The following is a 26,500-nucleotide window of genomic DNA, read 5'->3' as shown; positions in this document are numbered from 1 at the left end:
AGTTTTCTTTCTGTGGCTGATTTGATTTGGCTTTGTACTATGTAAATGTGCACTCCAGTGACAATAAAAAGTACAAAGACTCCTATGATTGTCTCTCTCTCTCTCATGGTTCAATTTTACAACCCACCTTAGAGACAAAATATTTCATAAATGTAAGTTCTACAGAGAAATTGAACTGTTCCTAAACCAGATATTGGAAGAATTTCGAGGAAACTATCGGGAATTTAAACGGTCGTAAAGCCGTACTTTCTCTAATTCACCACCACTCTCGCAGAGTTACTCGGACATACTGCAACTATTTATGAAACCGCTGTGTTTGCTAATATACTTGCTTGACAAAACCAGCCAACAAACAAACAAACAATCAGCTTGGACAAAACACAATTTGGACAACGCAACAGCGCTTCTGCCTCTCAGATCAGGTAGCTAACCAGTTGTGTCATCTGAGACGGGAGAGGTGTGTCCGGGCAGAGTCCAACCCTAAAGCCATTTAGCTACCTCTTTTCCAAGGAAGTATTTCAAGTTGACTGTAGCTGTCGGTAGCTTACAGTTTAGCTTCACCTAACTGTCTCTCCGCGGTTTGACGCGTCGTTAAAATTTACTCGTTTGTTTGAAAGCTTTGTTGTGTGAATAATACTTAACTCGCTTCAACCGGGAGTTACATTCGATTTACAAAAAAAAAAAATGACGCTTCCGTACTCGCACAGCTACAGAACGTTTAGTGTTGCCTCCGAACCGGGAACGGGGGCCACTGTGGTCCCAGTGTCTTCAGTCCAGTATGTTAATGGTGCTGTGGAGGGGAATGTGGCATACGGGGGCGTGCGTTATTTAATGCCAGTTCAACGAGCAGAATCGTACGTGCTGGTCAACCAGTCTCCGCAAGTCATTTCACCTGTTTACCTGCAAAACGTACAAAACGTACAAAGCCTACAGCGCGTCAGTGTAAGCAGCTTGGACGAGACGGACATTTCACGCCAACAAGTTGTGGTGAGTTATTACGCAAATATATGTTACTACGCATACACAGAATCCTGATAAACTGAACAAAACCATGATAAGCAGATGGGCTGTTAGTAAGTCAGTCGTCCCCCATTCATTTGGATTTAATCTGGAAATGACGTGTACTTTAATTCACTCTTACACACTTCTTTGACAACGATTTTAACGTCTTAATGCGATTCATACTGAATGTAATTTTTAGCCTCACGAGGTTGACAAACGTAGCGTGCGGTGCAACATCTGTTGCTCGCTGCACTGTCATTACATGATACCAGGCCAGGTAGAAAATCAGCCGCTCAATAATTCTGTCATCACACGCTACACCCCAGGTCTGACAGAATCGGAGAGGGTCGGCATTTTCAGGAAATCAGCCCGAGGTCGGGATTAAGCTGGAGACGAACCTGTTCTCTAATCACCTTTAATTCCGCGATAGCTTCTCTTAAATATTTCCAGTCGATCATAGTGATAACGAGACCACCTTAAGTGCTGTGGACAATCTTGTAAAAATGTCCCCCAGTAAAACTAAAGTTTGACTGTTTTACACACACTTGTCATGACGTTAAAGCACAGACTGTTTATCCCTCTGTGCTTCATATCTCCATACAGAACATACAGAATGGGGGGAGTTCTACTGTCTTCAGCCAGATTTCCAGTCCAGCCAAGAGCCCTGAACCACCAGCTCAGGAGGTAAGCACACCCACACCCCCTCTAACTCTCTCTCTCTCTCCCTCACACTCACACACACGCCAAGTATGTAGGTGTATGTGTGTATACAAGCAAACAGGCCTCACATACACCGCTTAATTATGCACAGCCTAACCACGCTTTGACATCACACACACACACACACACGCATATGCCAGCGCTCTTTTGACTGTGAGGGAGGTGCGGAGCTGTGTCGATCAGTGCGAGTGAATGTGCGTGACAGCGTGTTGGAGAAACACTGCGAAGCCTGCGGGGCATGCTGAGGGTGTGGCCGCGTCAGAGGAATGGAGGCACTCATTCCCATATGAGTTAAGTGACTTAACACACCCTATCAACCTGGCCTTGGAAAAGGTGATTAAAAAAAAGAAAAAAAAAAACTATGTCAGGAATCAAACGGATAGGTTCATGTGAGAAAACAGGTTTGTTTTTTGGTTTTTTTTTTTTTTTTTTTACGTATATTAATGTGTCCTTTGAGGTTCATTTGCCTGGAGCTCATGAACAAGTGAGCAATGCACACAGAATAGTTTAAACTTTGGGAAAATGATATAACACACCAAGCCTAGCTTACAATTTTTTTGCGTAAATATTAAGACATAACATAGAGGGAATTCGTGTTTTTTTGCATTCTACTTTATTTTCGGACTGGAAGACCACGTTGAACTGAACAGACACGCTGAGCATATAGTCTAATCGAATCGGACCGATTTTGGGTGCTTTAGTGTGCAAACCTCTTTTCAAGCACATGAGGCATGGTACTAGTTTGAAGACTATTTCTAAACCTTTGAGTAGCGTGGAGTTGTACGGGTCTGGGCTTTTTTTTTCTGCAGGACAGAGAGGGCACAGAATAAATGTGCTGAAGTGTGTTGGAGTTTAAACGTCAGAGACGTATGTCAGAGCACGTCTGTCAGCATGTCAGTGAAAGCCCATTCTCAAAGTCGTCTTCTTGGCTTGGGGGGGGGGGGGGGGGGGGGGGGGGAGACTTTCACCTGTAATGACTCTTCTTCTTCTTTTTTTTCTGACAGCCGCTCTGTAGTTTCTGTTCTAATTGAACCTTAGCCAACGTTTGTATTGGTTGACGTCTTTCAGGTTTTATGACGGCAGACAGATCAATAAGTCTCTTATCTTATTCATCTCTCTCGTATGAGTGCAGAGGAACACTGCTGTTTAGAATGTGACAGATAACTTGAGTGAGTTATTTGCCTTTAATTACCCTGATAAAACCACGGTCAGGATTTCAAGGTTCTTGGGAGGGGCACAAACAGACATGAAATGTGGAGTTTTGAGTTTTGACTTTTACTAGGGGTAGTGGCTTGTCTGACGGCTGGGCTTATCGGTAGAGTTAAAAAGGCCACAAATCTCCACAAAACTCATACCCCCATGCAAATCACTGCTGTCAACACAGAAGCCCTTTTACTCAATTTTTTCTTTTTTAAATTATTATTTCTAAACATCACTCAAAGGTGTTGTGCACTGTTATATCCGTCACATGTCCAAAACCAATAAAATGGTTTGAATTTCAATAAAACTCAATAGATGGTACATTGACAGTTAAGCAAAACAAAACAAAACGGTATTCGGTTTTGTGCTGAGACCCTGTTTTTGGAGATGCTGGGTTTCTGCAGGACACTGACTGAATGTTGTCACTGAAAACTTAAGCACTGTGGTATGGAATGAGATAAGAATCCTCCCTGTGTGAGAATCCATTACCGGCTGCCAAACTCTGATCTATGGATCAAAGTGCAGCTAAGAAAGGGCACCCTGTGGAGAGGAAGCCGATGTAGCGGGTAGAGACACGCCCATAAGGTGCCTGGAGAAATGAGCTTAATCTGCAAGAAATTAAGTGTTGTTTGGCGTTCCTTCGGTAGCGTCTGGCTTTCAAAGCGTGTCGGGAAAGATCTGGGATGTCGTGGCACAGCGGGTGTGTAAAACCGTGAGACAGGAACATGCAACGTTGAGTCAGAATGGTATCATGGTACAGGAAACAGCCCAGTAACCAAACAGCTGCAGACACAAGGCAACTGCACAACAAGGGTGGGAGAATCAGACAAAGTAACAGTGATACGATGTTCTTATTTAAAGCAACATGTCAGATAGAGGCACAGGAAGCCAGAGAGAGAGAGAGAGAGAGAGAGATATCAAAAAAGGTTTTTGAGGTAGCACCTTCTCCTTAGGAGACAAAAAAAAAAAATCTGACATATTTGCACCTTCGGTGTTTTTTATTGGCGGCAGGCGGGGCGGGGCAAGACAGGACAGGGTGGAGCCGCCAGTGTCAAAGTGTAGCGACTCTTAAGACTTCAAACATGCCGCAAGACACCTGAAATGTCTCATCGTCCCTGCTGTTAAGTCTTTAGACGTGTTTGGACAAAATTAGGGAGGGCACTCTTTCTTTTTTTTTTTTTGGCTTGAGTGCTTGTTAAAACAACGTTTTGTATGTACCTTTGGAAGCCTTTTCCCCTAGCTCTGTTCCTCTTAGCTTAAGAGCAACAAAGCACTCAGTATTACCTGGGTGCATGAAGCATATGGTTCTCAACAGTTTTTTTCTGGAATTCCACGTTATTAAAGCCTCACAAAAGGATAACAGTAGCTTTTTGCTGTTGTTGTCGATTGTGATGTCACCAAGGTCGGTTAATTGTAGCCTTGAACAATAACATTCCAACGACAAGTTTATTCTTGTAATTACAGAAAGACATATGGATAATCACAGAGATAAACCATAACCAAAGTAACAAACGGCAAACCGCTTGAAAGCTGTTTGGGCCAACGCAGCAACAAAAGCTGCTAATTTTAAGCTAACACCTAAGACTATGCAACAACAAGTCTGAAATAATTATTAAGCGACGAATGATCTCGCTTCATGTGGAACAAACACCGTAAACAAGTCTGTTAATTTTTGCTGTTTCTCCTGCATTGTCTGCGGTCTCTCTCTGTTTGAACACACCTAAGATAATCAGAGCCTTGATAGCCAGAGAGACTGTGAAATAGACAGATTGGTTGAATGCTCAGGAGCAGAATTGGGAGACGCTGCGCTAACTGAGTCGTTTGAACTGTTTTGCTTTAGATGTGTGGCTAGGCTACTAGCGTGGATCATTTTCACATCAATTTTAATATCCCGTGGTGGTTATGTAAACGATCATTTCATGGAATGACAATAATAACTTCTACTTCTCTGCCCTTTTTCTTTTACGGGACACAAATCTGGGGTGGGGGGGGTGTGTGGCTAGTCTCATTAGCTTTTCACACTTAAGGATGAATTCTCAAACCAAGAGCAGATTTTTTTTTTTTTTTTTTTTTTAACTTCACACGGCGGGTATACATGTTGAACTTGGATGTGAAGCTTCTCTTGGACATGTCTCTACTGCGCACCCTCTCAGGTGACCTGGTTCTGAATTGCTTTGGGGGTCCTGCTGACACAGTGTCAGGTGTAAGAAGAGAGTGTATAAATCGTTTTCTGACCTGAAGCAAACACGGTACCTTGTTTATGGCCCTGTTCCCACAACCCTCGGCAGCACAGACGCCTTCTCGTTAGCTGTAAATCACTCTTAACTTCATACCGGTCAGGGAAGGTTGACATTTTAACGCGGCAGAAGGTTCAAGTTTACTCTTTTTCTCTCTGCCTTTGAAATGGTTGGAATGTATACTTACTTTGACACTAAAGCAGATTTAAAACGGATTGTTTATTGTGCTATTGAGAGGCTCAAAGACAGTTGTATCAATTTTGAGCAAGCATCTACGATCCACATGCTTTAAAATTCATCCCTGTTTTTGGAAGAAGCCCGTCTGCTTGCCTGGCTGGCTGGCGATCTCTCTCTTTCTCCCTGCCTCCCCCTCCCAAAGTCGTGGTTTGAAGCGAGTGAAGCAGGTTTGTAATAGTCCTGAGATCAAAATGGTGATGCACACATTCTAATAGGCTTGTTTACGCTTCTCGTGCAGTTAGCATGTAGGTTCTACAAGACTGAAGAGAGATTCGCTCACCCCTTTGCTCCGTGCATCTACCTGAGATGAACAATTACCAAACCAGTTTATGAAGTCCTGTCAAAAAGACGTTGTATTAAACATGGTGTTGCTAGAAGGCTCTTGGCAATAAAACTCACCGATCCACAGAAAGTTGCACTTTGTATTATTATTGATGTTTAAATAAAAGACCGACTGTTCCAAAATACGTTTTTAATCCAGAGTCTTCCCATTTGAGGGTAATTGCAACCATTCCTTTTCTTTTATGTTCTTGGCATCTCACGCTACGCGTAACTCATTTGGACTAGTGCCAGTTGGATACTGCACAGTCTAACGGAGGCTTCCTTTACGGTGAGATGCGTACACAGCTAGCTGACATCTTCTCAGACAAGGGTCAGGTACATAAGGACAAACACCAATTTATGTGTTATTTCCTAGAACAACTGCGTTTAAAAAATATTCTATTTATTTTAAGCAAACTTGCCTCCGAGCTGATAGTCTAATGTGTTTCGTAATGAAGATGCTTAAGTGGTATTTCCTTTGTGGCGTGTGGCGGCAAACTTCAAGCAACAGTTTTTTTTCTTTCCCCTTACTTTTCTCTCACTTTGATAACAGTGTTGTAGTTCCGAATTTTAACGAGTACAAACTAAACTTCAAAAAAGTAGCCTAACTATTTACTTTGTTGTTGTCGTTTGACCTACTTGGAAATTTCGCTTGGCTTTCTCCGGTGGTCGGTCATTGGCTGTGTGCGAAAACTGAAACCTTTCATGCGGTTCTCTTCTCAAGTTCTCAGCTCAAGTCCGGCATAATGTCCCTCTCTTCTCACTTTTGAACAGGGAGGGTGTAGAACTAGCACACTGACCCACTTCTCTCTACCTCCTGACCGTATACTGTTGTGGGGAAAAAGGTTTACTGACTACCCTTACCGCTACAATAGTACTTCTAATTAGCACGGTGCAGCATGGTGAGCATCAGCGGCCATACCTACCCGCATTTTTGCTGTACTGTCCTTTGATCAGGTCCGACAGTGCTGCGCTGTAAACTTTGAAATTACACACGTTAAAGGACAGGGGGCAAAGACGCATATTTCAGAATGATGTAGGAGACAATGGTCTCATGTATTTTTTGTCTGGATACTGGCTGAGTATCTGTGGTTATGACCCATAACTGTAAGACGTAGCTGATTGGTTTTTTTTTTTTTTTTTTTTTTTGGTCGTCGTGTCATGTGACCGTTACTGAAGTATAGGCTTGCGCAACAGGGTAATTGTTTTGAAATTGCCTCCTTACCCTCTAAGAAGTGATTGTGCCAAATGCCGTCGTTGTTCTAAGTCGAGAAAGTACCAGAATGTACCACCAGAAATTTGCATAAAAGAGATTGTGTATGATGGCAATTGACAACAGGTATTTGACGTCAGTTGACTTTAACCACATTATCTTATGACACACAACCTCAGTCATGACAGAATAAGTGCCGTATCTCTGTGTGTGTATTTTGGCTTTCATCTTCTCTAACGAGGTAGAGGAGGTGAAAGTCAACATATCACAAATCTCTAATCACAATAATAGCAAGCACAAATCTCTTTCTCTCTCTCTCTCTCTCTCTCTCTCTCTCTCTCTCAGTGTGTGTGTGTGTGTGTGTGTGTAAAATGATTGGCTTTCATCTTGTCTAATGAGGTAAAGGAGGTAAAAGTCAACATTCCACACATCTCTAATCACAATAACGATGCATGCACAGACCTCTCTCTCTCACTGTGTGTTTGTGTGTGTGTGTGTTTGTGTGTGTGTGTGTGTGTGTGTGCATGCGTGTGTGTTGTGCGTGTGTGTGTGTGCATGCCTGTAAAGTAATTCTGCTTGCAGAGGTCTAACCATAGGGCATAACCAAATGACACTAATTCATCTCTGACATTTACATTTAGGATAATCTGTCACTGTTGTGAAACACGCTTCTCTCTTTCTCCACCCCCCCCCCTTCTCACACACACACACACACACTCTCTCTCTTTCTCGCTCTCTCTCTCTGTCTGTTGTTCTGTGTCTCTCTCTCTCTCTCACTTTGTGCAAAACACTAGTGTCTCAGCTAAGTGTTAAGCTTAATCCAAGCTAAAGAACTGATAAACCAGTCCAGTGTGTGTCTCTCTTGGTCTCTGCCCACATCATTGCTTTGCTGTGTCTTGTATAATGTCCCTGGTTTTTTTTGTGCTGATTACAAACTGGTCTGAGTCATCAGAGCTGAGGCAGTTTAGTCCACACACCCTGATCAATGCTTTCTCTCTCTCTCTCTCTCTCTCTCTCTCTCTCACTCACTCTCTCACTCACTCACTCTGGGGCAGCAGAATGCAAAGAATGTTCCCACAACACACACACACACACCCACATTACCACCAAGGACATCTACATGTCATCACCTTGACAATACTCTTAAAAAAAAACAAAAAAAAAACTTGGAAAGTTGCACAGCTGACTTGTACACCGGTGCGAGAAAAACCAGACTGAATCCCTTTTTAGTAGCTTTTCATCCAAAGAAGTTCAACAGAAGCGCGTGACTGGCCACCTGCAGAGCGTTTTGCGTAAGATGTTCCACTGCTACGGGTGTGTTTTTGTTCTGAGCCTGACTGACATGCCAAAACCCTCATCAGCTCGGCAGCTCTGAAAACGACTGGTTAATCCGTTTCCTCTGAGCAGGACGCCGCTGCAGTACAGGTTTCCCGTTATTCAACAGGCCGCAACATTTAACCCAGGACAGAGAGACGGAGACTTTTGCATATCGTCTGCCCCAGGCCGTGACCCCAGATGTTGAGCTTCGAGGGAAAACGTGTTTCTAAATAAGCCGTTCAAAGTATGAGCAGAACTGACAGGCTTTTTTTTTTTTGCTTCTGGTTTGCTTAATCAGTGGCTTAAATCTCATTCTTAAAGAAAAGCTTTTTTTTTAAGTTTAAAATGAAATTTAATCTGTCTTAATCTGTGTCTAAAGCCCTAAATGTCTGTTACTCATGTAACCATCGAAGAGCAAGACGAATAACACAAGTGACACGCAGTTTGACCGACACTGCTCAAAAAACTCGCGTCATCGTAAAACGTAACTGAACTGAACTATAGCTAAGATATGCATGTGGGCATGCATGGGTTTCCTCCAGGAGGTCCGGTTTCCTCCCACAGTCCAAAGACATGTAAGTCAGGTGAATTGGAGATACTAAGTTATACCCTAGGTGTCAATGTGTCTGCCCCGCGATGGACTGGCGACCAGTCCAGGTTGTTTCCCTGCCTTTCGCCCATTGAAAGCTGGGATGGGCTCCAGCACCTCCCGTGACCCTGATTAGGCTAATCAGCTCAGAAAATGAATCAATGAAAATCTGATTTACTCCCTTGCCGACGGGATAGGATATCAACAAAATTTCCGCCTGGATGCTTTTGCAACACAAGCATGATAACGTCAGCTCCGTTGGCACGAAGCACATTCACAACGGGCTGAGCAATCTGCAATGTAACCACTCTGATCTGGGATCAGTTTTTCTGATCTCGATCCTCACGATATGAGCATTAGACTGATCTCAGCTCTGTTCGCAAAAATGCGCTGGATTTATGTCATTCTGAACGTATGTGCGCGTGCATGTATGTGTGTGTGTGTGTGTGTGTGTGAGAGAGAGAGAGAGAGAGAGAGAGAGAGAGAGAATGCACCGGCACACTGGGAGGTCTGTTTTTTTTTTTTTTTTACTCTCTCTTCGTGGTTGAGGAATCCTGTCTGACCGCCCTGACACACCTCCGCTGGTGCTCTGATCAAAACCACGACTCTCCAGCGTTCAGCTGGATGTGTGAAAAGTCGCGTGTGTTTACCGCGTGCGGAGGGATAGCCCTGAAAAGAAAATAAAAAAAAAAGAAAAGAAAAACCGGGTGAGGGGAAGAAAACAATAGGATAACCACTCCTCCTATAACCATTCCTCCTGTAGCCATAACTGCACAAGTCTGTCTCACCTGTAGACAAATCTTTTTCACCCAATGGCAACCAACAAATGTATTCATTTTAGAGTCACGGCTAAGTTTACGTAGCTTTATGGAACTTTCTGTTCCCGCAGCCACACACACACACACACACACACACAAACACAGAGCAATGATAACAATTCCAAAAGGCTCTCAACAAATGTTTTTTCCCCCCTCACTAAAACATTTGAGCAACCTAAAATGAAAGTATTTGTCAGAAACAGAGCAAGGAGTGGATTCACCTCGAATGCTCTCTTGTGTCTGGCAAATTGTTACAGCTGTGTTTTTCTGCTCCCTCTTCACCTAGCATGTAGGAGGAACGTGCAGTTCCACATACCTTCTGAACCATGGTTTATTTTTGTTCTCCACCAAATCTTTTATTCACTCCTCCCCTACTTGTCAGCTACAAAACACAGATATTCGATGATAACCAGCTTGTTGTGTGCTTAGTACTACCATTGTTTGGTTACTGACGGAACTCCGTATTAATTTTCACTGGTTAGCGCTAACGCTGTTAGCATTAGCATTAGCGTTAAACTGATAATTTCATAGCTAATATATACTGTAGGATTAGTCTTACATGGAATTCATGTGAAAAGGAGAGAAATGTCACAAAGACTCTCTGATGAGTGAAATAGGAGTGTCGATGAGAAATATCTGACAAAGAATTCTAGGAAAATCAAACGTGGGTCAAACACATATCTGATATATATGAGTGCCTGGGGTGTGTCTCATTTCTCTTCAGTATTCTTCACTGTCTTTCCTCATAACCTTGCTCCCTTACCCAACAGGATAAATGGCAGTTTTGATGGAAATACTGCGACATCCATGTGATGTTTGTTTGGTTTTTTGTTCAACACGCTCAGTCCTGTTAGATTTGTGGTGACTTGAGGAGAAAAGGATTCAAGATTAAGGAGTCACGTATGAATATTGGGACACAGCCCAGCCTCTCAAACACTTGTTAAATCCAGGTCTGCATGGTATCCTCAGTGGCAGCCGGAGGAATGCAGACAGGTGCCCTGGGAATATGGGTAGCGCTTATATCGCATCTGGGCGTGTTATCTTTACTCACCCTTTCAGGGAGTGGTGATGGTAGGTTGATTCATGACTTGGATCAGTTTCTTTATAGGTGTGGACTCTGGAGAAACAGTTTGTAGAGTGTATAATTCACAGTTGCTTTCTCCCACCTAATCTAAGTGAAAACCCTTGTCACCATCGCCGTTCTCGAGAACTCACGTAACCTTTGACCTGTTCGCTCTGCGTAGGTGTGTTATTGCAGGTCCCGTCACCTGGTTTGTTTGTTTACATAGAAGAAATTGCACAGGGTGAATATCATACCTGAAGAGTAATTTTGTTGTCATAGTTATAGAAATTTAGTTTACAAACATGGTTTACACACGAACTTTCTTGTTTACTTTAGTGGATTTACTGGATTTACCAGATTTACTGATTTGAAATCTGGTGTGTTCTAGCTGCAGTTATGTAACGGTTAGAGCCTTGTAGCCCCAAGGTTGTGGGTTCGAATCCCAAGCATTTTAATCCACAGTCGACATGCCCCTAAACAAAGGGCCCAAGATTGTTCTGGAATCATGTGACCTCAGACACTGAGAGTAGTAACTACTGTGCGTTGCCCTGGGTCAGAGAGACAGTCAAAATGTGGATAGATTAAAGAACGACCGACCATAGAGATGGTGCTTTCTGAGTCCAGTACCCATGTTGGAGCAGAACATGTTTATCCCTTTCTGTTCTGCTCAAAAGTGTCTCCCTGTTTTTTATTTAACTAGTTTAATTTCTTTGTTCTTAAGATTCTCCATGTTCTTTTTTCGGTTCTAAAGACTCCCTTTCTTCTCCCTCTCTCGTGAAGGTTGTCCAGAGCGAGGTTGTGGAGAAAAGCACCACCAACGTGGTGGAGACCGTGATGGAGACGGACGTGTCACAGAAGGTGAAGCTGCCTGACTTCGAGATGCCGAAAGTGGAACAAACGGTGAAACTGGACACGCGGTTTTTCGGAGAGCTGCTTGCCGAGGTGTACCGCAAGAATTCCGACATCTACTCCTGCATTTCCGAACACGTGGCGAAGATCCGTGGACGGTAAGGCGCCGAACGTAGGGCGGTCATACCACGTACCAACCAGCTCTTTCACTGGTCTGGAAATGTTTTGGTTTTTTTGCAACATAAAAACCGTCTCAACCTTGTTCTCTTCTTAAGTACCTGAAAAAAACAGCTGGCTAGGACCTGCTTTTTTTTTTTTTTTTTTCCAAATTTCGTTTATTGTTTAGTTTTTTTTGTTTTGTGTTTTTTTCAGTTATACAAAAAAAACCCGCAACTGAGTGCAGTTGTGGTGTCATGAATATCAGCAGGTGACAAAACAATGAGAGTAAAACCAACATCACTGACAGTAGGAGTGAGAGGGAATGATCGCTGACAGTGGGAGTGAGAGGGAATACGGAATGATCACTGACAGTAGGAGTGAGAGGGAATGATCACTGACAGTAGGAGTGAGAGGGAATGATCACTGACAGTAGGAGTGAAAGGGAATGATCACTGACAGTAGGAGTGAAAGGGAATGATCACTGACAGTAGGAGTGAGAGGGAATGATCACTGACAGTAGGAGTGAGAGGGAATGATCGCTGACAGTAGGAGTGAGAGGGAATGATCACTGACAGTAGGAGTGAGTGGGAATGATCACTGACAGTAGGAGTGAAAGGGACTGATCACTGACAGTAGGAGTGAGAGGGACTGATCACTGACAGTAGGAGTGAGAGGGAATGATCACTGACAGTGGGAGTGAGAGGGAATGATCGCTGACAGTGGGAGTGAGAGGGAATACGGAATGATCACTGACAGTAGGAGTAAGAGGGAATGATCGCTGACAGTAGGAGTGAGAGGGAATGATCGCTGACAGTAGGAGTGAAAGGGACTGATCACTGACAGTAGGAGTGAATGGGAATGATCACTGACAGTAGGAGTGAGAGGGAATGATCACTGACAGTAGGAGTGAGAGGGAATGATCACTGACAGTAGGAGTGAAAGGGAATGATCACTGACAGTAGGAGTGAGAGGGAATGAATACTGACAGTAGGAGTGAGAGGGAATGATCACTGACAGTAGGAGTGAGAGGGAATGATCGCTGACAGTGGGAGTGAGAGGGAATACGGAATGATCACTGACAGTAGGAGTGAGAGGGAATACGGAATGATCACTGACAGTAGGAGTGAGAGGGAATGATCACTGACAGTAGGAGTGAGAGGGAATGATCGCTGACAGTAAGAGTGAAAGGGAATGATCGCTGACAGTGGGAGTGAAAGGGAATGATCACTGACAGTAGGAGTGAGAGGGAATGATCACTGACAGTGGGAGTGAGAGGGAATGATCACTGACAGTGGGAGTGAGAGGGAATGATCACTGACAGTAGGAGTGAGAGGGAATGATCACTGACCGGGGATCAGCATAAAACAGCTGTATTAGGTCTAATGAGACCAACCTGAAGCGGTGGTTATAGACACAGTAATGGTAGCTTATGAATTTATATACGCTGGTGTTTATATAATAGAGAGAAAAAGAAGTTAAAAGCTGTGACTAAATGCTGTGAGGTCTGTTTAACTTTTGAAGACTCAGGTTTCTTCAGTGATCATTTGCTTGGGCAGTGATGGTTTTAGTCAAACTTTTTCAGTTTTAGCAGTAAGCGCTAAAGTGGATTTTTTTTTTTAATTTGAGGCTATTTTTTTTCTATCTCACAGTGCATAGACAGTCTTGTTCAGTTTTACAGAGGAGAATCAAACACCTGACACACAGCTAACACACACAGCGACTAATACATCACACACACATTTAACCCTGTGCTGTTTTACGCTATGTAATCAAACACCTGACACAGGTAACACATACAGCGACTAATACATAACACACACATTTAACCCTGCACTGTTTTACACTGTGTAATCAAACACCGGACACAGTTAACACATACAGCGACTAATACATAACACACACATTTAACCCTGTGCTGTTTTACACTGTGTAATCAAACACCTGACACAGCTAACACATACAGCGACTAATACATAACACACACATTTAACCCTGTGCTGTTTTACACTGGGTAATCAAACACCTGACACAGCTAACACACACAGCGACTAATACATAATACACACATTTAACCCTGTGCTGTTTTACACTGGGTAATCAAACACCTGACACAGCTAACACACACAGCGACTAGTACATAATACACACATTTAACCCTGTAGCTTAGTGATGTAAGCTACTGACTTTAGGGCAGATAGGAAACTGCACTTTCATTTTGACATGTGTATTTTTTTTTTTACTGGAGGACTTCTAGCTTCCTATGAAACACAGCCATATCATCCCCAGAGACGGGGTGTTGCCATGGAGACACTTGTAAACTGGCAGGTGTTAACCGGGCACGGACACCTCCGCAAGTCGTTACCTTCCCAGATTGACACACGATGATTTTGGGGAATTGGACATGCCAAATTTGGATAAGTTAACTCACTAACTAATGATATAAATTAAATAAATACCTGGCTTTGGAAAAAAGCAGAGATTAAGATGAACTGGCTTGGTAAAGACCGATTACAAAATAACGAAACTTGGCGTTTGTGGTCCACTTTTGAGTTAAACAGAAGCGCTGTTCAGTTCCTTGGCAAGGTTTTTCTCAGTGTAGGCCACCTATCAGCCGAATCAAAAGGGTTTTCTCTCTGCCGCGGCGGGAGAGTCCGTTACCATAGCGACATTACGTAACGCCACCTATCTGAAAAGACCAGTCAGCAAAACCTTTTTTTGTCAAATGTTTTTTTTTTTTTTTTTTTTTTTTTCTGCAGGCTTTTTTCGGGTTTGGTACAAACTTGTATGTTTTTGTATTAATCGATTGAAAAAAAAAACCCTGTGGATATTTGTGACAGGTAACATAGATTGTTTTGTTTGTTTGGTTTACCAAAAAAAAACAAACAAAAAAAACTACTTCTCATGCTAATTCTTTTTTCTCTTTCAGGAAGCACCTTTTGGACTCATCCAATGACTACAAGGTAGGGTGTGGCCACCGTAGTCACATCTGGGAAACAGTCAACTTGTGTTAGCATGTCTGATAGATTTCTTAGACTACGAGAAGTTCTGAATGGAATAATGACTTCCTACGAGTTGGGCATGTGTATGCTGCTGTACATTGACAATAGCCGTTACTGACACACTGGCTGTGTGAGACAATAAGAATGGTTAGTCACTTTTCTGAGTGACAGTTGTTACTACAAGCATGAATACACCTGCCGGTGAAAAACACTGCAAATATGTTGTATGTGTGTGAGTATTCTGTAAGTATTTTTCAATGTTGTGAAGAGCTCATTTTGGAAATTGTGTGTGTGTGCACGCGTGTGTGCGTGTTTGTGTCTATGTGTGTTTGTGTGTGTGTGTGTTTGTGTGTATGTGTGTATCTGTGTGTGCATGTATATGTGTATCTGTGTGTGTGTGTGTTTGTATCTGTGTGTGTGTATGTATGTGTGTATCTCTGTGTGTGTGTGTGTGTGTGTGTGTGTGTGTATCTGTGTGTGTGTATGTATGTGTATATCTGTGTATGTGTGTGTGTGTGTGTGTTTGTATCTGTGTGTATGTATGTGTGTATCTGTGTGTGTGTGTGTGTGTGTGTGTATCTGTGTGTGTGTGTATGTATGTGTGTATCTCTGTGTGTGGGTGTGTGTGTGTGTGATATGCGTGACACACAGATGGAGAGAGAAGAGGTGGAAGCTCTCATCCCTAAAGGTGTGTCTGAGTTGACCAAGCAGCAGATTCGCTACCTGTTACAGGTACGAGCATGTTCAACTCTGCCTCACGCTACACCCTTTTCTCCACCCCGAAACAATCTCTCTCTCTCTCTCTCTCTCTCTCTCTCTCTCTCTCTTTCTCTTTCTCTTTCTCTCTCTCTCTCTCTCTCCCTCCCTGGCTGTGTATTGTCTTTCATCTTCATCCTGATACCTGTCTCTCTCTCTCTCGCCACTGTATCCTCCTCTTCCTCCCTTTCCTTCCTCCCGTCCACCGCACCCTTGGGTGGTTCTCCCCTGCGGCACGGCGCGCTGTTCATTCTGTCTGTACCCTCACCACAACACAGTCCGTCTCAACAGACAGACACACTTCAAAGAGCCCACGGGCTCAGGAACACGTGTGAGACAGGCCAGACAAACACAGGAGTGCCTGGAATTAGTGTGAGAGCTTTGTTGATGAGAAAAAAGGATCAACGATTTATGTTTTAATGATCTCTCTTTGCTCTCTCTCTCTCTCTCCCTCTCTCTCTGTCTGTCTGTCTCTCTCTCTCTGTGTCCCTCTCTCTCTGTCTGTCTCTCTCTCTGTCTGTCTGTCCCTCTCTCTCGCTCTCTCTGTCTGTCTCCCCTCCCTCTGTCTGTCTGTCTGTCCCTCCCTCCCTCTGTCTATCTGCCTGTCTCTCTCGCTCTCTTTCACAGACGCGTCTGACCGCTGATAAGACCATGCGTCTGCTGCTGACCACCTTCAGCAGTCTGAGGGAGGAGCTGATACACCTGCAGGACGATCTGAGGGTAAGGACACTCAACTGCTGATCTGAGATCAGATACGCTCTCCATATGTCCACATGACTCACAGTAAATTATATAGGCCTTAGTTCTTAATTTCTAAACCCCATGCCACTGATCAGAGATCAGCCTTTAATTTCTTTTAAGTCGACTTAAAATACAATACATAAACTTTACTAGGAGCTCATGTGCAGAGTCTGTAACTTTTTCATATAGCCCTTTATTTGTGTCTGGTAAAAATCCCTTTACACTGCACTGGGTGGGGGGGGGGGGGGGACGAAATTTAGATAGATTAGAAATTCCCATATACCAAGGAAAAATGGTTGGTTGTTGAGAGGGTTATAATCTCAGATCGGAATTTAAAACCTTAATGAGAAAATCCAGAGGAGTTTTCCTGAACCTGCCGGGCTTACGGGGAAATCTGAACAGTGACAGCGTCGCTACCGCTGGCGAGAGGCCAGCAAACACCAGCACTGTTACGCCCTGAAAGAGTGTTATTACAAAAAGCACCACCATGACTGTCCCAGTGTTTATTCAGCCTTACTCACAGCGTGTTTCAGAAACCTGTCTGAGCTTCACAGGGAGGGAGGGAGAGAGAGAGAGAGAGAGAGAGAGAGACATGAATAGATTGTACCCCCCCCCCCCCCCCCCCAATGTCTCCAAGGGGCGAAACTGAGTTCCCATGAAAATGAAACCCAGATGAAAACTACTGAAGAGAGTCACATCTGCTTCTGTTTCAAAAAATGTTGTCGCACTATCTGTTTTGACAAAACATAATAATAATAATAATAATAATAGTAATAATAATACTAATCTGTTATTATCAGCTCAGTGTGCTCTATAATGACATAATAAAAATGGATTAACATAGAGAAAAGTAAAAATGTGAAGACGTTAGTAACAGATACATTCACAGAAAAATAAACTAAAGTAATACACTCACTCACTCTCTCTCTCTCACTCATTATCTAAGGTGCTTATCCTAATCACTCACTCTCTCTCTCACTCATTATCTAAGGTGCTTATCCTAATCACTCACTCTCTCTCTCTCACTCATTATCTAAGGTGCTTATCCTAATCACTCACTCTCTCTCTCTCACTCATTATCTAAGGTGCTTATCCTAATCACTCACTCTCTCTCTCACTCATTATCTAAGGTGCTTATCCTAATCACTCACTCACTCTCTCTCACTCATTATCTAAGGTCTCACTCTCTCACTCATTATCTAAGGTGCTTATCCTAATCACTCACTCTCTCTCTCACTCATTATCTAAGGTACTTATCCTAATCACTCACTCTCTCTCTCTCACTCATTATCTAAGGTGCTTATCCTAATCACTCACTCACTCTCTCTCACTCATTATCTAAGGTGCTTATCCTAATCACTCACTCTCTCTCTCTCACTCATTATCTAAGGTGCTTATCCTAATCACTCACTCTCTCTCTCTCACTCATTATCTAAGGTGCTTATCCTAATCACTCACTCACTCTCTCTCACTCATTATCTAAGGTGCTTATCCTAATCAGGGTCGTGGGGGGTGCTGGAGCCTATCCCAGCGCTCAGAAAATTAAAAACAACAACAAAAAAAGATTGACTCTGTAAGAGACTGGTGAAATGCCAGGGTAAACAGATGTCTTTTCAGATGATAATTAAAGCTGTCGTCTGTGCCAGGGTAGCGTGGTTGATAACAGAGCACACAGAATCTGACCGCGTATTGTGTTTGACCTCAGAAACAACGGGAAAGTGCTCATTAAAGCATTTGAGTGCCAGGCCGTGATTATCTGTCTGTAAAGAAAAAAAAGACTAATAACTAATGAAAAATGATCTGTTTTTAGATGTATAAAAACGTATGTTTGGAGGTGGATTGAGACCCTGAGGTTGATGATAACCGTATCACTGTCTATCAGAAATGAGGAAGATGGAATGTATTTGATGTGTTGATATGCCATCGCTGACATCCAGTTGTCATAGTAACTAGATGCTCATTCCTAAGTAGTTGCCTTTGTTTGTTAAACTGTCTGTTAATTCTGTGTGGTGTGTGTTTGTGTGTGTGTGTGTGTGTGTGTGTGTGTGTGTGCGCATTCGTGTATGTGTGGGTGCATGTGTGTGTGTGTGATGTGTGTGTAGCGTCTGGAGACTGAGAAGGAGGAGCTGGAGAAAGACCTGAGCTTTAAGGCCGACCAGGCCCAGCAGTACGACCGGCTACTGGAGGCAGTGCGGGAGAACAACCGTCAGCTACAGGTAGAGGGCGCTGTTTGCGAAAAAAACTCTGAGAGAGACACTGAGACCAGGCCCACAGGGGACTCAGTGTGTTCTTTATAAAGCATGGTCACCAGATATGGATCTCAGTCTGTCATCTCACAAATCAAGATGAATGCAGACTCATCTGGATTCAGATTCAGATTAATAATGTAAAACAGAGTGAATTCGAGTGGTCTTGAACCCCTCTGTCTGTGTGAGCTCATCTCTGTCTCTCTGTCTCTCTCTGTTTCTGTCTCTCTCTGTTTCTGTCTGTCTGTCTCTGTCTCTCTCTCAGGCCTCTCTGAAAGAGAGCGTCTCTGCTCAGCGTGTGTTGGAGACCCAGGTGCTGGGCAGTCGTAGCTCTGACTCCAGTAGAGAGTTTCGCATTAAAGAGCTGGAGGGCAGTCTGAAGGCTCTGCAACAGGAGAACGACATGCTACGCCAGAGGGTCGGCCACACACACACACACACACACACACACACACATACCACACGCGCACACACACACACACACACCACACACACACCATGCACACGTGCGCACACACGCACACCACACACACACACACACACCCACCACACGCGCACACACACACACACACACACCACATACACACACCATGCACACGCGCACACACACACACACACCCACCACACGCGCACACACACATACCACATACACACACCATGCACGCGCACACACACACACACACACACACACACACCACACCCACCACACGCGCACACACACACACACACATACCACATACACACACCACACGCGCACACACACACACACACACACACGCACAACACACACACACATACATACACACCACGCACACACACACACACACAGACACACACACGCACACCACACACACACATACACATACACCAGACACACACACGCACACACACACACGCACACACACACACACACACACATACACCAGACACGCGCACACACACACACACACACACACATACACCACACACGCGCACACACACACACACACACACACACACACACACACCATGCACACACACATAACACACACACACACCACATACACACACCATGCACACACACATAACACACACACACCTACACACACCACACACACATACACACACACACACACACACACACACACACACACACATACCACATACACACACCATGCACACACACATAACACACGCACACACCACGCACACACACACACACACACACACACACAACGCACACACACACACCACCACACGCACACATACACACACAACACACATACACACACAACACACACACACACACACCACACACACACACCATGCACACACACACATACACCACACATACACATACACACACACACACATATACATTAACAAACCACACACACACATACACCACACATACACATACACACACACACATATACATTAACAAACCACACACAAACATACACCACACATACACATACACACACACACACACACACACACACACTTTAACAGATGTAGTACTGCCTAAGAGTGTACAGTAATAATAGCAGTAGACGCTGACATGGTTCTACCAAAAGAGGGCAGTATTCTAACTGTCTGAGAAAAGAGGACATAGATAGAACTAGATACAGATAATGGATAGAACATATATTCTAACTGTTTGAGAAGTCTGAGACCAAACACAACTCTGTCTTGTGTAAGCAGGTGAATTTGGAAAACTTGAAAAGCATGAAAAACTTTTCAGAAGTTTTAGAATTGATATGAATGTACTGGAACCATTAAGTTTTAAAACTCCACTCTGTGTGTCTCAACTAAAACATATCTCTCATATCTGTGTGTGTGTGTGTCTGTATGTATGTGTGTATATCTGTGTGTGTATGTGCGCGTGTGTGTATATGTGTGTGTGTGTGTGTCTGTATGTGTGTATATCTGTGCGTGTGTGTGTACGTGTGTGTGTGTGTGTGTGTGTGCGTAGATGGCAGGTCAGGGCAGTAGTAACAGTGCCGCTCTGCAGCTGAAGACAGAGGAGCTGTCACGGCACTATAACCAGATGATCACCTCCCTCCGTGAGGAGAAAGAGAAAGAACTGCAGACCCTGCGGGTGAGAGATGTCAGAAACATGCCTCCTCTTCACTTATCAGTGCAGTTTGTCTGTCTGAACTGAACTATAGAGTCTAAACACAGACATAATTCAGAGGATTTCTAACACTGTAAATGTGTCATCAGGCAAATTCTTCACTGATCTGTAGTTTCTGTTACTACTGATTAGTATCTGTGATGAACCTGAATGTAAGGATAGACATGCATCAGTGTTGGTGTTGAAATAGTTTAAATTTTCTGTTTAAACAGTTTGAGTTTTTTTTATTAAAAGCCTGTGTCTGATGGTGGGTTGAGATGAGTGTGATCAGTGTGTGGCTACAGTGCTTTGACGTGTGTGTGTGTGTGTGTGTCAGTCCCAGCTCATTAAGGTTCAGACGGAGTACAGTACGGAGAGGTCCAGTGACAAGAGTCTGCAGCTGAGAATCACAGAGCTCCTCAGCTCTCTGGAACAGAGAGAATCTGTCATCAAACGGCAGGAAGAGGTCACACAACACACACGCACATACGCGCACATACACACTCACACTCACACTCCCAATCAGACGCACTCACACACACACACGCACAACTCACACACACACACGCTCAGAGACACACACTCTCTCACACACACACATACACACACACAAGCAACAGGTCACCTATACACGTACAGACATACATACACACGCAAACACAACTGAGATGTATAATGCAAGTAAGGTGCTAATTTTCTCTAGAAAACAACACTACACAGCAGGACTTCCTCAGACTACTGATAATTGTACTCTAATGAGACTAACGACTCTTTCCTTTATGAAGAGAGTCTGTTAATACATGCCTGGGGTGGTGAGTTGACCTCGGTGACCTTTCCAGTGACCTGGTCTGGTCTGACCACATCTCCCCCATTCCCTCCCCCTCTGTGAACACAGTGTCTCTGCTCCCTGTATGCTGTAACCATAACAGCAGTCGTCACAGTAACAGGGCCGTAACAGTAGTGTGTGTGCTGTCTGTAGTTCTATGTGCTGTCTGTAGGCTGTATGGTGTCTGTAGTTCTATGTGCTGTTTGGTTGCATCTTCAGAGCAGCCGGAATGAGTTTGATTGACAGCTGTGACTCAGCCCCGGGTACACCTGTCATTAATGTGTCTAACCTTTGACATTCATGTGTGTTTGTGTGTGTGTGTGTGTGTGTGTGTTTGTACCCACAGGAGATCAGACGACTAAGGCAGGAGAAAATTGACAGCTCTAACTCCAGCTCCAAGAATGTCACCCAGACTGTCGTCACCAGGTAGGCTCTATGTGTGTGTGTGTGTGTGTGTGTGTGTGTGTTTGTGTGTAAATTTGTGTGTGTGCAGATGCATGTCAGTGTGTGTGTGAGTGTGTGCGCGTTCAATTGTGTGTGCATGTGTGAAAGTATCCGATTGTGTTGTGCCATTTAAGACTCGCTAAATTTGTGTGTGTGTGTGTGTGTGTGTGTGTGTGCGCATATGTGTGTCTGTTTGTCTGTGTGCGTGTGCGTGTGTGTATTTGTCTGCGTACGTTGTGTGTTTTGTGTGTATAGATATGTGAATCAGTACCCGATCCTGGGTTTGCTGAGCGATGATTACCAGGCCACATCTCCGGTCAGAGAGACCAAGACTGTGGTGATTAAGAAGACAGAGGAGACCAGTCAAAAACTGTAAAAATCCCACATGACTCCAGCCTGCCACAGCAAGGTAAGTATTTACATAAACGCTCTCAATCTCAAGGACTGACAAGTGATTGACCTGTCACTTTATCAAACTTTTTATTCCGTTAATAATCTCAAAAACCTGTTCGTAAATCTTGTCAGGTTAATTATAATCCTAAATTTGCTAATTTGAACCAAAATCCAGCGTTTGCTAAGGTGAAAGCTAAAACGATTAGCTCACTAGTGCTAAAAAAGCAGCAGAATATGAAATCCAGCAGTAAAGGTCAGTTTCCTCTGTGTTGAAAACTGAACTTGTTTTTTTGGCAGACTGCAGAGGCTACTGCACTGCGGGTTGTGACTGATAGTTTTACTTCAGTATCCAGAGACGTAGAAAGCTAGTGCTAAATTCTGCTTCCAAACGCAACTCCACAAAAACACACACGGCTGTGAACCTTCATACAGCCCCCCCCCCCCCCCTTTTTTTTTCTTTTTTTTTTTTTTTAAACACAGACAATATTTCTCATTCCAAGCCAACAGACCGTGGTTTTCATGCATATGTTATGTTTGCTATAAAACAATAAGCATTATGAATAGAGTGGTACTATCGACTCACATTAGCAATACTTAGCGACTTAGCGAAGGCAACATTTCAAATCAATAGCAGGGTTATTGGGTGCCTAAGAGTTCCTTGAAAGTCCATTTTGTTGCATTTTGTTGTTAAAATATTTAATTTTTCACTTGAGTATTGTAGCCTGACCTTTTTTTCTTTTCTTTTTTTTTCTTTCTTTCTTTTTCTTTTTCTTTTTTTTTTTTTTAACTTTTAGGTAGTTATTTTCCAGAGCTATTTTTTTTTTTTTAACTTTTTTTTTTCCCCCCCCCGCCCCTAAAGTTTGTCAGACAATGTTGTATTTTGATGTCTGAAGTCATAAAGTCTTCCAAAGGTCAGCACAAACCTTGTGTGACACGTTTTCATCGCGAGTGTTAATGTGAGACTTTGATACGTTTTTACAACGTGCTGTTATTGTAAACGACTGAGAAGATGTTGGTTTTGTTTGACGGAGAGTCCTGTCTGTCAGGATTGTGTAAACAAGGAAGCGGTGTGGTCCCGTTTGATTCGATGACCTTAGTCAACATTGTATTCATTTTCTTTTCCCGAACAGGAAATCATTACCACAAAAAAAAAAAACAAAAAAAAAAACTACTGTTTCTCTCGAAGAGGACGTGAACGACGTGATGATCCAGAAACCTCCTTTTCCCTCCAACCGCCTCCATCCATCAAGTCTCCCGTCCCTCCCTGTCTGCATGGATGTCTGCCCCCCACCCACACGCTCGGGGCCGAGACTTTTCCCAGCCCGCGGAAAGATAAAAAAGAAAGAAAGAAAAAAAAACAAAACAACGGTGTATATTTTATAGATTTAACATTTGTAAAGGGTGAACCTCTCCTCTGTTCGCTGGTAACGGTTCGCTGGCTGCGGCTTTTCATTAGCTTGTGACCCCAAATATTCAACTATTTCAGTTATGAGTTATCAAACCTCTTTTTTTTCTTTTTTTTAGACAACCTTAACCCCAAAGTAATGCAATATGTATGTTTGAATAAGAATATTTGAAAATGATTTCATTAAAAATGAGAATGAAAATAATAAGCGCCCCCCCCCCCCTCCCCCTCTCTCTGTTATTATGAAGAACACTGACTCAGTTAAGTAGAACACTGGAAACACCTTTTTGTTGGAATACCGCCTCAGATGAAATCCAAAGTTACTCTCTCTGCCAGTTACCCTATTTTTACAAAACCACACGCCTTGTTGGTATTGTTCTGAGTACCGTAATCATCGTGTTGACTGGAATGTTAAAAGTACTTGTCATTGTTGTTCGTGTAGACTGTTTAGAGTACAACCATAACTGTGCAAGACTAAAAGACTAGAGGGTGTGACCAGGACTGCAAAAAAAAAAAAACTTCTAAAAAATGGCTTCATTCCCTCTTTTTGTTCGGGGTAATGATAAAATATTTTTTATTTTTCTTTGTAATTTCTTTTGTTTCTAGAGCAAAACTTTGTTCAGGGTGTGTGGAACTATAGTAAGTTTGTATTCCTCTGGTGTCGGGGAGAGAGATGATTGGTGCGTGTGTGTGTGTGTGATGTGAGGAGTGAACATGGACACAGTGGTTGTTTGAATGTATATTGGATCCGTAATCTATCCACCAAAATGTTGGGAGACATGGTTGAACTTTTTTTTCCTTGCCTGCTGCCCCTGTTTTTAGCTTGTTGCTTTCTGGCTTGTTCACCAAGGTTTCTACTGGCTTAACAAGGCTTTTCAGGTGTGTTATGGTGGAAAGAAATTCCACCATGAATAAATACTAAATATTGATTAATATGGGATGGCAGCTACAAGAACCTGGTTATTCTTCTTTGAAGTGAAGACTCTTTGAAGCAGGAGACAGCTGAGACGAGTTTTCATCCTCAGATGTAGCTTATTTCCAGAATGTAAATTCTATATACAATGAAATGGGTTAGAAGTAGTCAAAATAACCTAAGGTTTTTTTTGTTGTTGTTTTTCATTTCCAGCAGAGCAGCGGTTTAGCCATCCATACTTCTCAACGAAGCCGTTTGTTAGCATAGTCCACTTTTCCTGTCTGTGTAAAACGTTACAACAAACAATTTTTGTAATGCACTTTCAGAAAATAAACCCTAATTTGCAAACACAGATGTGTCAGAAGGTTTGTGTGTGTGTGTGTGTGTGTGTGTGTGGCCTATATGTGTTTCTGTTTTAAATACCCTTGGACATTTCTCACGGTGTCAACTGTGCGCATGACGGTTGGTGACGGTTACCGTGCGGGCCACTGTCTTAGCTCAGGTTTGTGCGGAACAGGTGAGAGATGAAAACGGTCGAGTACCAGACTCTCCAGCTCATGTAATGCTCCGTTTTTCTTTCCCCCTAGCACATTGCTCATGTGGTATGTTGAAGGCAAGGAATATACAGCCGTTAATTGTAACATTGCTATACAAAGTTTTGAAGTAGTGTATCGCATTCACGTGTTGGTTAGTCTAGCGTAAATAGAGGTTTTATTTCAACTACTGTAAAGATGGACCACGTTTTAATGTGGACTACAAAAAGGAGGCATTCCTATTGAAGAACCACTCCACTATTAACTAACTGTACCTCAGTCTTGCTTGAAACTTTGACTGCCATTCCTGGCTTGACATTATTAATGGAAAAATAGAAGATGTCTTAGAAAAAAAAGTGGTGCTACAGGATTTATGAACGACAAAAAAACTGAGATTAAATAACGCGGATATCACGTCGTAACGTTTGTACAATCCGACTACACACAGAGTGAGCTAGCTGCAACGTCACTGATTTAGAAAATACGGGAGAAATGGAACTACGGCACTCCGCATCTTTGTCCTCGGCGCTGGACGAGTTGGTGCGATGTGAACTTTAACCAGCAGGGGGCGTGAGACACCCAGACTTGTGCTGTTGATTGACGGACTGCTGACGGCGCGCTCTTGTCTCTATGAATGAGGTCATCAGATCTCTTGTTTGGCAACCATTTTGATTCATTCACATCGCGCATCACTAGTGCGTTCACAAAGGTGTGTGTGTCAGTACCGAAAAGCACAGCGAGGAAAATGGAAGCAGTCAAACAAATGCCGAACACAGTATTTTAAATGGGTATCTGGAGTAACATAATGACTTCATCACTTAAATTATATAGATTTTGTGACTTCTTTACCTTGTTTCTCTATATCTACCACTGCCTAGTGTAGACCACACCAGAGATGCGATAAACAGGGAATTTGACAGCTTTGTAATTTGTGTTCTTGCTCACAGAAGTAGATATTTATAATCCACTCAGTTTTTTGGGTTCACAAACACTTAGAACAGTGTGAAGTTAAAACCAGAGTCTTTTTTTTTTTTTTTTTTTGTCTGTTGCACTTCAGCTCAAAGGTGCTTCAGATGCATCCTGGTCTGTGGACTGTTATTAGTGAAACTGGCATGAGGCTTACATCATTGTGAATGATGTAAGCGTTGTGCAGTAAAAACAAACAAACAAACAAACAAATAAAAAAACAACAACAAAAACAAGCTGATAAAAAAAAAAAAAACGACAACACAGAAGTACAAAATACAACCACATGTGAGAAAATGAATGAAAGCTATCGGTTACATACGAACAGAAGTGTAAAAATCTTTCTGTCTCTCTTACTCTCCAAGGCCTTTGGTTTTACAACTGTCGTTCCTCTCTTTGTGTCCGTCTCTGGTATTACAGTTAAAGTCTCTCTCTCTCTCTCCCCCTCTCTGTCTCTC

The 26,500-nt window shown here is 43.1% G+C and overlaps 1 protein-coding gene across 2 annotated transcripts; it reads left to right on the top strand.

Annotated features, from left to right (window-relative positions):
* The first annotated feature begins 544 nt into the window (after window positions 1-544).
* pof1b (POF1B actin binding protein) lies at window positions 545-22,438 on the top strand. 2 transcript variants are annotated; one of them, XM_030793423.1, is made up of 12 exons: window positions 545-984; window positions 1,606-1,686; window positions 11,513-11,724; window positions 14,652-14,685; window positions 15,376-15,456; window positions 16,108-16,200; window positions 18,324-18,437; window positions 18,733-18,885; window positions 20,422-20,547; window positions 20,900-21,028; window positions 21,735-21,814; window positions 22,088-22,438. In XM_030793423.1, the coding sequence occupies exons 1-12, from the start codon at window positions 685-687 to the stop codon at window positions 22,206-22,208; spliced, it is 1,524 nt and encodes a 507-aa protein (XP_030649283.1). In that variant the 5' UTR covers window positions 545-684; the 3' UTR covers window positions 22,209-22,438. The 2 variants fall into 2 exon arrangements, with proteins under 2 accessions (XP_030649283.1, XP_030649282.1); XM_030793422.1 differs by having other exon boundaries at window positions 545-987; window positions 11,498-11,724; window positions 22,088-22,436.
* Window positions 22,439-26,500: the final 4,062 nt, after the last annotated feature.

The sequence above is a fragment of the Chanos chanos genome, chromosome 16 (genome assembly GCF_902362185.1).
Source record: "Chanos chanos chromosome 16, fChaCha1.1, whole genome shotgun sequence".
NCBI lineage: Eukaryota > Metazoa > Chordata > Actinopteri > Gonorynchiformes > Chanidae > Chanos > Chanos chanos.
Note: the sequence above shows the minus strand (reverse complement) of the source record. Positions and strands in the feature narration are given on the sequence as shown.